We start from the raw sequence: 12,655 nt of genomic DNA on the forward strand, positions 1-12,655 counted from the left end.
AGAGATGTATATGTACACGTATATGTATAGATATATATATAGATATAGATCTATATGCATACATGTATATGTATACATATGTGTAGATGTATATATATATAGATGTACATGTAATATGTGCACATATATACATGCATACAGATATCTATACATATATACACCCATCACACACATACACATGCACACAAACACACACATTAGTCATTTGTTTTCTTATCCAAAACTATGTCTAAAGTACTGAATGGATCTTTATGAAATTTGGAAATTATATTCTATCATAACGGCCATAACTCCCATGAAAATTCATATATTTTTGATGTTGATGAAATTTTAACCCGAACATAACAGATGAGCATTATTTGTAATTCAACGGTACAAGTGTAAGACTACCCTTTCAGATATACTTACATTGTGATTTCTGCAATGTGGTGCATAAATTGTCAAGTAAATGAGACTCATCTTTGCCTCCACTAATTCACTTGCAAAGTGTTGAGTAAAATTATTTCGTTGCAGACCTCCTTTGAGTCTTTTTATTATCACTGCGACGCACATAGTCCCCAGTTGGTAACATTGATTTCAAGGCCTTCCCAGATGAGAGACTGGCATTCCACTTAATGTCTATGTTCCATGCTGGCATGGATTGGAGAGTTATTAATGTAGAAATATGGTATCGTAGCTACTAACAGTTGAGGGTTGCGTAGTCTAGACAGCGTTTTTAGATTTCATTATTCTCTTTAACCCGGGCAAAGCCGGGTATTTCTGCTAGTTTTTTAATATTAATGTTCATCATACATTTTATTACTCAATATACAGCAATTTGCTATATACATGTAAACAAATCTTTGAGGATTGCTAATGAGAATATATGCAATCAACTATCTGAGTATAATTTAAACTTATGAAGTTTATTATAGTCAAACCATATTTTTATTAAAAAAGAATGACCACCAAAATTACACACTACTCTTGAATATAAGACATAATTCATTACTGCGATACAGAGAGTAACAAAATCAACTGGAATATCTGAGCTTTTAATCACAACTATATTTACGATTGCAAAATCAATTACCCTGCTGTTTTAATAGATTCATGTAAATTGAATATATTAATAGAATACTAAGTAGTTCCAAAATGAAAATAAGTAGTAAAAGAGCTTCCAATGATAAAAACATAACTCAACTACATATGATAGTACATAAACTTTTAAACTTGTCATATAACCATGACTGATCTAATTATATGCCAGTCATATACAGTTTGGAGCATTTCTGAATATCATTAATCATTTTTGATACAAACCTCAATGAAACTGCCCCTAGTGCAATGGTACAAACTTCCTGTTTTTAAATGATCTAAATTGAAACCTTTCATAAAAATTTCATTTCAATATACACCAAATTAACAATGACAAAGGTTATTTTACTAAATTATTATTTTCAAAAATTAATTGAAAAAAAAAAAAAAAACTAAAACAATATTCCCAGATTATAAATTTTCTTTAAACTAGTTTTATTTTTTAAGGATCAGATTTGTTTTAATCTAAATTTAAGTCAAATACCAATCTTTCAATTTACGAATCCAAATGACAGCAATAAAGTTACCATTTTCCCTCCAGAAACAAGAAATGAAGAGGAAATAAAATAAAGAATTTTGTACCTCTGACAACACAGAATATATTTCATTGATGAACACTAGTGCTAGACTAATCAGTGGTTCCTTGTATTTCTGATAACTAGAGTGTATGTAACTCAAGGTAGACTAAATATCAAACAATTTGAAGAAACCCAGATTTTAATTTCTTAATATTTACATTCTTCTCCAATACATATACATCGTGTGTAAAACCTTTTCCTTTCCTAATTGGTTCATCCTAATTATTTCACCTAAAATAATCTTCATTTTGTATTATATATATCTAACTTTAATTCTATAGTGTGGGGTCCAACATAAAATTACATGGTTGGAAAATAAACTACACAAAATATAAAATACTGGAACTGTAAAACAATCTACATTCAATCAACATTCATAGACAATGAATCAGGATTTATACAAACAAATCAGGATTTTCTTTTATGATCACTAATTATTATTATTGTTACGATTGTTTCAATGTCCACTTTTCTATGCTGATATGGGTCTAATGGAATTTGTTGAGACAGATTTCCTATGACAGGATGCTCTTCCTGTCTACAACCTTCACTTGTTTCCAAAACAAGGAAATGAACCATATCACTTTTATGATGGTGATGCTCACCGACAACCATCATATGATGTCAAGACAAAGGTACACAATCTCCCACACACACAATGGGCATCTTTCAGTTTCTTTAGTTGGCCCAAAGCTATAGAAGACACATGTCTAAGGTGCTGTGCTGTGAGACTGAACCTGAAATCACATGGTTGGGAGATAAGCTTCTTAGGCATACAATCCCATCCGAGATGAAACAAATGGTGACTGACTGAGTGGGAGACTTTAATATCTTCTTGTAACACAACAGTATGATGGAATTTTAGGTTAAACAGTGAATCTAGTAAATCTCCTCCTCTACATTTGGAAACACATCAAAAACAAAGAGGAACCAGAGATATTAACCCAATCTAATATTCTGGTTCTCCATTAACACTACATGATGCTTTAATACATTACTTGTTCTTACAAAAACAAAAAAAAATGTTTTAGCAGATGTTGCAACCTGGATATTTTCAATGTATACATTCTGAAAGAGGATACACTAACAAAATGGTACCATGGACTTTTCATAAACATCCAACTTCAATCTACTGAGTTCAACATATGAAATACTACTAATAATAATGTAATATACAATAAAACTGAATGATTTCACTTAAAATAGTGAAAATAAAAAAGACACTTTACTCATGAGTTTATGGAGCAGAATTCAGTAATTGCTGTATTACAAGTCTTATACAAAATTTAGTTGGCTAAAATTGCTCAACAAAATAATCCTAAACAGCTTAACTACTGTTAGTAATCAAACCTATATATATATATATATATATACAAGAATAAGGGCAGAGAATCGTCAATTAATAATAGAATTAATAATTAACAATTCTGCCAAGTAGTTCAGTATGAAAAAACCTTTATCGGTAAGACTATTTATCATTATAAATTTTTTTTAGAGACACTTTCAAATTTATCAGAATATTGAGGCTGAAGATTGGAATAGTGAAATTTCCATTCACTTAACCATGAAACGATTCGTATCCAATTAACTAAAGGCTTGGTTTGTTTACGCTTTTCCCTCCGGTTTTTTGTTCTATGTGTGCCATAAATATCACCATCCACTTTAGAGAAAATTTGTAGTTTGGAATCAGTAGTTCTTTGACTGCTACTTCTAAATTTTCAGTATGTTGGAGAAGCAACTCAATTGCTAATCCCTGTATATTTATAATGATTTATATATATATATATATATATAATAATAATAATATAGCCTGAACAGGATAATCCACCCCTAATTTGCAGAAAAAAGTGTTGGCGGCCAGCTATGAGACACGAACTCACACCTCCATGATTACACGTTCTGGTGGTCTAAGACTGATTAAGCTAAACTGCCCACACTACAGATTTCTCTGCAAATTTAAGATGTATAGAAATCTCGCTTTATGAGACGCTATTATATGTTAAATTCAAATTATGATAAATGTAAACAAACAAATGAAGCCTGCTTTTAGAACCGTTGAGATGTCTTAGAAAGTTAAAGAAGTGATTTTTAAATTCTCAAACACAGGATAATGCTAATAATATAGCCTAAACAGGATAAGCTACCCCTAATTTGCAGAAAAAAGTGTTGTCGGCCGGGTAGGCTATATTATTAGCATTATCCTGCATCTGAGAATTTAAAAATCACTTCTTTAACTTTCTAAGACATCTCAATGGTTCTAAAAGCAAACTTCGTTTGTTTACTTTTATCATAATTTGAATTTAATATATATATATCTCCACCAATGCAGAGTTGAGCACTCACTTCATCATTAGAGCACTTATTTCATCATCCACGTTTTCATGCTTGGACAGGTCAGATGGAATTCATGGAAGCATTTTCTATGGCTGGATGTTCTTCCTGGCACCAACCCTCACCAAGTTTCCTATATTTCTCCATAGCTAGCACGACAGAACATTTTCACAGAAGATTGAAAATGAAAAACAACTCTTTAAAGACACTCGTTTACAACTATTGTGATGTGAAGACAAGGACACACACATCACTATCACTGTATTAACTTCCAATTTTCCATGCTTACATGTGTCGGATGAAATTTGTTGATGCTTATTTTCAACAACTTGATGTGTTCCCTGTCACCAACCCTCACCTGCTTTTATTCCAAGCATGGTAATAATTCCCCAAGATCAGACAAGTTTTTACAGAAGACTGGAAACATTTGTATGATGGTGACACTTGTTTACAATTCACAAGCAATGCCAAAACAAGGAAGACACCAACTCCCACACATATACATGACAAGCGTCTTTCAGTTTCCATCTACCAAATTCACTCACAGGGCTTTGGTAAACCTGAGGTTATAGTGGAAGATACTTACTCAAGATGCTGCACTGTAAGTCTGAACTCAAAACCACATGGTTGGGATGTGAACTCGTTAACCACATAGCCATAACTATTCATATAATGCAGGTTAGCCAGGTTTCTTCTCTAAAAGCAAGATGACTGCGTCTGTCCTTTTATCATACTTTAGCCTCTCAACACCTGGCATAAAGCCACCCCCTCTCTCTACAACAATCCCACTTAGTCAAGGGGGCTTTTGTGTTCTCTAGCAACTTACCTGCCCCTGTCTCCCACACATTTAAACTCTCCTACCCTCAGGGGGTCTTGATACTTTATTACCACCATATTTTCTCTTTTTCTAACTGGAATAACCATGTATCTCCTTGACAGCAAGACATTGGTTCATATCCTATCATACTCTTACCTCCCAATACTTGGTATAAGCCTTCCCCCACTCAATCAAAGAGTCTTGTCTTATGAGTTACTTGGCAACCTCACTAGTGCCAGTGACGCGCACACACACACAATTCAGCACACTCTGTGAAGTGGTTAACATTAGGAAGGGCATCCATCTGTAGAAATCATGCAAAAGAAAAACAAAAGCTCAATAGTCTTCAGACTAATTTAGCTCCTGTCAAACAGCATAACTCATGCCAGCATGGAGGACATTAAATGATGTACATTTATGTAGGGATGAATGTATACGTGTATGTACACACAAATATCTTTCTACAGCTTCTGTGCTCAACATGCATTGTTTCCTACCCCTTTAGCCCATCCCCACAACCCCTACCTCAATTTTCTTCTATGTCCCTCTTCAGATCTTCACCATTCTCATATTTTCCATCTTTCATATAATCTTGACCTAACAAACCCCCTCTACACAATCTACCTCACTATTCTTACTATTCTGTCCTTCACTTTCTCACTAAACCCCAACACCAATCTCTCCCTCTTTTCATATCATATACCCACCCAACAAACAATGTTTTTGGTGTTAGTTTCTCCACCACCACCTCAATAAATCTATTCCTCCTATCATACTATACCATCTCTCATCACCTAAAACCATCACTTTTTCCCATTCTCCTTTTCAGTTTGCAAAGATCTTTAGTACTGCAAATTGCAAAGCAGCTTCACTTGGAATGTGTGGTAAGGAACATGCTTCCCAAATACATGGTTCCAAGTTCAGTCCTACAGCATGGTACCTTGAGCAAGTGCCTTTTACTATAAGCTCAGGCAAATCAAAGCCTTGTGAGTGGATTTGGTCAATGGAAAATGAAAGAAGACTGTTGTATGCATGTGTGTGTGTGTGTGTGAAACTGTCTGTGTTTGACCCCTGCCACTGTAACTTAGTGGTTTGGAAAAAGAGGCTGATGGAATAAGTACCAGGCTTAAAAACAAAGATGAATACTAGAGTCAATTCATTTGACTAACATTCTTCAAAGTGATGCCCAAGCATGGCTGCAGTCTAACGACTGAAATAAGTATAATATAAAATATATACATAAAATGACATCCTGTGCACTGTAGACTGACAAATTAGGAAAGAACATCCAACTATAAAAACTTTGCCAAATGCTGCATATTAGCACTAACCTATGAGAGTAGTGGCTCCCAAAAAGAGACGGTCCACACTGGATGTGACAACAACCCTCCATTTAATATAGTAAGTTTCAACCAACATAGCTAGGTGCATCCTGTCATTGGCTAAGAAGCATTTGCCTAGAGATCGTAACTACTATAAGCTCTTCAACCTAAACAATGTTAAAATTAGTTACTCCTGCTTAGACAACATCACTTCTAGCATTGCATGTTACAACAGACAAGCACACATACACAACCTCCAACTGCCAAAGCCCTACTGACTACACTCTGAGAGGATCCTGCTTCTACAGAGTCACCCCACACCATACAATGGCATTACAAAGCACTAGACAGGCATGCTGGTCAGTCACTTCAAAGGAGAGCATACACATCATATGCACTCCCCTCAGATGCAGGGATAGTGAAAACTCCATCTTGTCCTGCTCTATCTGGAGACTTTGAAACCTCCAGAATGACCCCCATGACATCTAATGGAGTATTATTAACAGGGCCCCACCTTACACATCCATAGCCTGCAACTGCCAGCTCAACCTTTGCAAAAGACTTCATATTCTCTAGTATCCTGCAATATCCATCAAAAATATAAACAAACTTGTCACCAGAGGTGAGCCTTCCTAGCTAACTTCAAGCCACTGGTCACTGACAATTCAGATATACCACCCTAAGCTTGGCTGCCCCATATGCAAGGGCAGGGTACTTAACTTCTGCTGCCTGTTGAGACAACAGACTTAACCATTCAGACCGTTCAGCCTTATGTATTTTCTGTAATCTTCCAGCAAATGGCTTAGTAGTTAAGGCATCTGGCTCACAATTATTAGGTTCTGAGTTCAATCCTCAGTGACATGTGGTGTCCTTGAGCAAGACACTTTATTTCACATTGCTCCAGTCCCTCAGCTGGCCAAAATGAGTAGTACCTGTATTTCAAAGGGCCAACATTGTCACACTCTGTGTCATGCTGAATCTCCCTGAGAACTACATTAAGGATACGTGTGTTCTGTTGATTGGATCAACTGGAACTCTTGCCATCATGACCAATGGACTGCCATAATTGTCTTTATATGTGTGTATATATGCTTTCCTTTGCGACGCTAAATCTTAATTCAACAAATTTGATTGTTCAAAAATACTGTTGCCACATCATTACACACACAAATAATAGAGATATGTAAATACACATATACCAGATGTAACATACACTCACCCATTCATGCAGATGCACACATACATATATACACAAATACAGATCTGCATATACCACACATACCAGATGTATTCAAAAGACATACTAATAAATGCATACCAGGTATGTACATACATTTGTACATGCACTCACCCACACACTTGATACACACATGTTCCAGATATACAAACCCAGGTATACATGTACACATGCATCAATGAACTAATGTTGTTAACCCACACACATACATTGGCATACTGGTATTGCCAGCAATTCTCACTCCACTTCCCAGACAGAGAGGCCCCACATCTTGTCTAAGTATGCAGTCATAGAAATACAGATTGGGATAAGCACTGATGTTGCTTTCATACCAATATCTATAGCAAACAATACCATATGACTTGCCTTGATCAATAGCAGCCCAGTCTCCAGAAACCATTTGGTTACCTTAGCCTAACAAGCTTAGTTTGTCTAACGAGTCCACTAAACTAAGATGCAGAGAGCTGAATCAAACTGTTATTAAATAACATATATGCGTGTGCTTGTGCACACACACACACACACACTTACCTGAATTTACATTTTAAGAACTATATTTTTAGTGAAATAATAAAAAAGCATCATTTCTGAAATTTTCAAAGCCCTTTATAAATGAAACAAAGAAAAACTTACTTGTACTTTGGGGGGGCCATCAATTTTCATTGTGTTATGTGCCTGTGTTGCAGTTTTAGCTGACTTATCCTTGCTATTCCTACTGTTGGCACGCGAAGTGCTCAAGGCTGTATTCATCATACACACTTATTATATACAACACTTATATACAAAACCTGCAAAGAAACATGAAAAAAAAAAAGGGAACTGAATGTATTTTCAAACAAAAGGCAAGAGAAAATTTTAAATTTGTAAACTTCTAGTTGATTAAAAAGCACAAATGTTATCAATACCTTTACGTCAATTGAAAGTATATTCAAAAATTTTCAAGTCCAGTTCCCTGTACAAGACTTTCTACAGTTGGGTGCCCTTCCTGTTGCCAACCCTTACCCTATTTCCAAGCACGGTAATATTCCCCTCCGACCAGACATGTTTTGCAAAATATTGGAAATGATTAATTATTTACAATAACCACATGATGACAAAGAGGCACAAGTATAAAAACACTCTTACATACTATGGGTTCCTTTCAGTTTCCATTAACCAAATTGATTCACAAGGCTTTGATTGGCCCAGGGCTATAGTAGAAGACACTTACCCAAGGTGCTGTGCATTGGGACTTGTTCCCAAGACCATGTGGCTGGGAAGCAAGTTTCTTTACACAGCCTATCATAGGACTATTTTCTGTGCAATGTAATATTTACTACTTGTAATGACTACACCATGGAAATACCACCTAAGTAATTTTTATCAAATCTTTTAGAGACAGCATCATTTGTAATATAACTGGAAGGTACCCCTCTGTCAGAAAAATATACTACAATTTAGTACCTTCACAGCTGCAAGTACCCTACCATCAACAGATCTTCCTGCTGTCAGAACTTCTTCAAAGAGGAAAGATAATCTGTTGGCAGATTTTCTTGATCCAACATTTTTGTAAAATAGTTATCAAAGATAGAACATTCTGTTTCCATTTCCAGTTCTTCATATGACTGTGATAACTTGGATAACTGATACCAGATGCTGTCAAAAACAACTGCACACACTGTCATTTGGTATCCCTAAATTAATACAATGAAAACATGTAGCAAAGGTCCATACAGCATCTCTACACAACAATGGCATAAGTGCACAATGAAGTTTGATAGATTTAGATGACCCATCCAACCAAATAAAATCTAGATCTATGCACCCCACTTCCATGCTTACCACTGCGATATCCTCCTCCCCTCCAATTAACTTCTCAAACCTGCATACAATATCCCTGTTCAATCCCTTCCTCACAACAGGGTCTCCTAAGACTCCCCTTCACTACCAGTACCCACTCCTTACATCTCCCCACTTCTAGCTCTCACTCTTTCACTCTTGTTAACTCACATCCTCTCCACCCACCCCCCGGTTCACTTCACTATATATACCTCCCTGTAACTTGGGTGGCCCCTTCCCCCTTCCCATCACTTCCTTTCTCTCTACCTGAAGTAGCTATGTTTCTAGTCCCTCAACACTACTCTCCTAGTTGAGGGGTCTTGGCCTGCAAGTTACTTAGTGACTTCATGCCACAAATCAAAAAATAAAAAAAGCACCCAGCACATTCTGTAAAGTGGTTAAGTGTTAGCAAGGGCATCCAGCTGTAGGAACCATGCCAAAACAGATAACAGAGCTTGGTGAAGCCTTCTGGCTCATTGGTTCCTGTCAAATCATCCTGCCTATGTCAGCATAGAAAACCAAAGTTATATAATGATGACTGTATTCAACCTCGACATATGAGCTAGAGACAACTGGAACTCCCTCACTTTCCTTGTTATATTAACAGTTAACCTGTTTATGAAATGAACAGAAATTTTAAATGGTTGGTTTCAAGATAAAACTACATCTATCTGAGTAGAGATATTGGTAAACTTTTTAAAAGCCAATTATGCTTAAGTGAGAGTCTGGTTAGTTGCAGTCATTTGAGGTACAAACAACTGAGGTTAGTGCAACTACTTTTTTAGAAGTCGATTGGAAGAGGAGGAGGAGGAGGGCAGAAAATTTAACTAAAAGTCAAAGCTAACTCTAAAAACATAAATATACTTTACAGCGTTTTTTTTTTCTAAATCTTAAAAAGGCTGCTAAAATAAGCATTATGAAATTTAAATATATTTTAATAAATAAATTTAATAAAGGTTTTTGAGTCACATTACAAGTAAATGAATGATCATTACACAACACCAAAAAATAAGGAGCAACTGACAAATATTAACCAAAGTTGACAGGTCAACTGGCTTAAGTAGCTAAGTCTCTCAGCAAGTCCAACTTCCAGCCTAACTTTAACTAAAGTTTGTTTTACAAAAATTCAATACAGTTCAATATTTTACAATACATAGTCTTTAAATGTGTGTGTGAGTTGAAATTAACCAGTATGGAGAGTACATAAAAATTGGAGGAATATTTCACAAAGGAGGGATAAACTTGTTTTTTTTTTTTAAGTAATTAAAACTTTTATGCAATTTATAATTCTTGTCAACAAGGCTAACAATTTCTCATTTAAAACTATTGTTTTTGAATTTGGTTTGCAAGATTCCTGATGTGAATTTGTACATTGAAACAAATTTTCTATTTCAAGATGGTCATTATGCCATGCAGTAATGACCCTACCAGGACAATAAAACTTTAGTTTTCTAATTAAAATGATGTGTACAATGGCATATACACCAAGATACGACGGTAAACTTTTACCGATACGACTGCCATATCACAGTTCCTTGTTTTGATAGTGCTACTTTATTCGTATACTAATAACAAACCATCCACTACATCAGTGTTTCCCAACCTATTTCTCCCTAAGCCCCACTATAACTTTCCAGAAAAATGTATGCCCCATCGGTGGTTGGAAAAAAATTAATTTTAATATTTCATAATTATACACTCTCCTAAAAGAAATATCTACACTAGGGAATTAGAATAGCTCTATACAGTAGAAAACACGTCTCGAAGTGTGCTTGGCTGGAGGGATTAGCTTGGTTCGGCTGAGAATGTTTGCTGTGAAAAACAGATTTTTACAATTCCAAGTTAAAGAAAAATGGATCCCACGCCCCACCGATGCGGCATACGCGCCACGTTGAGAATTACTGCACTACATGATCGAGTTAAAGTTGCTTGACTTGCTAAAAATGGCAATTAAATTTCCGCCAACTCATCACACCCCTCTGGCATAAAAAGGACAAATAATGTAGTCCTGGGCTCTCCATATACTAGAAAATAATAGGATGGTCATAGGTAGAATGCCTTTGATATAGGTCTACTCAATTGAAAAACTTTTAATTTAGCGAAAATGAATGCAATTAACAATACAATAAGTCACAGATTATAAAAGCAAACAATCAGGAGTAATATTGAAATAGTCAGATAGATAATAGTTTTGTATGTAATTCATTAATTTAACTAATACAAAGATTCAGAAAATGAATGTGATAATCCGGAGGAGTACCTGCAGCGACACAGTTTTTCTAGGTTAGGTGACAATATACATTTTTTTTTGTTTTGTTTTACTCGGTTTCGTGTGTGTGGAATTCAAAACAAAATATTTAATTGGTTACGGTATTGTGGAAATAAGAACGATTCGCAAGGACTAATTCCAATGATTTACAGGAACCAAAGCAAAATACAAAGTTCGACTCTAGTTGAAATCCAAATCGATAGAAAAAAATAAGGTTAGGCGAATATCACATGCAGAGAGAGAGAGAGAGAGAGAGGAAAGGGGGTGTGAGATGAATGTAAACAAGGATATATTTTACGAAGAACAAAAAGTAAAAATATCCAAGTTCCGTTCTAAATGTTCACCTAAAAAATGAGGATTCATAAAAAGGAGACGATAACACAAAAGAAACAGATAATTGTCGGATTTGATTAAAGTATATAAAAACAGCAATCTTATTAATCTTTGAAGTTAAGCTGATCTTGTATTAAGATTATCGGAGGAGGTGGTAGGACTGGACGACATTTTGGTTACCCACTAGAGAATAATAATAGTGGTGATAGTATTGTTACAATTATTGCTGAATGTTTAACATATCTTAAATATCAACATGAGATAGTCGGATTTCTTGAATGAAGGACCGTATTAAAGTAGTTTGTCCACTCCGGATGGGTAGTTTAGTTTTGTACTAAAAGAGTAGATTTTCATGCAACATCAGACACAGCTCTCCATACCCGTAGCAGAACAAACTCATTTTATTTAGCTAGTGCTTTGCTTGGTTTCTACTGACAATATAAATAATTGTCGAGATGAAGGAAAACGTTGCACAGTTTACTTTTAGGGGCTCATTTATGCAATGTAATCACTACTGGTTAGTTTTCAACTACCAAGTGGAACACAGTATCTAAGTTAAAAAATTTCACTTTATTTTTGTACAACAATCTAAATTTAACACTTTTATAGAGCAACCTTTGGAACTTTTTTTTTACAATAAAATGGCGAACAAAATGCGAGAGAAAAAAACCAATCCATTATGGTAATTGAATTCATATTAACTAGCACTTACGATGCATTCTATGAGAGAGTAGTGCTAAGAGTTACAAGGCATAAAAACTTTATTTTCAGTTTTTATCAAAGGTGGCGCACCTGCAATGTTTTGTACATGGACATTTGTGTCAGTGAAATACACACACACACACACACACACACACACACACACACACACAC

At 35.3% G+C, this 12,655-nt stretch overlaps 1 protein-coding gene across 1 annotated transcript in view; it reads right to left on the minus strand.

The window, feature by feature from the left end:
- The window catches only part of LOC106880480 (ubiquitin-associated protein 2), a 33,486-nt gene extending 25,305 nt beyond the window's left edge, over nucleotides 1-8,181 (minus strand). The window contains exon 1 of the mRNA XM_014930425.2: nucleotides 7,996-8,181. Coding sequence (XP_014785911.1) covers nucleotides 7,996-8,115 — 120 coding nt within the window. The 5' untranslated portion in view covers nucleotides 8,116-8,181. The remainder of the gene's footprint in view (nucleotides 1-7,995) is intronic.
- Between the last annotated feature and the right edge of the window lie 4,474 nt (nucleotides 8,182-12,655).

Source organism: Octopus bimaculoides, chromosome 10 (assembly GCF_001194135.2).
Source record: "Octopus bimaculoides isolate UCB-OBI-ISO-001 chromosome 10, ASM119413v2, whole genome shotgun sequence".
NCBI lineage: Eukaryota > Metazoa > Mollusca > Cephalopoda > Octopoda > Octopodidae > Octopus > Octopus bimaculoides.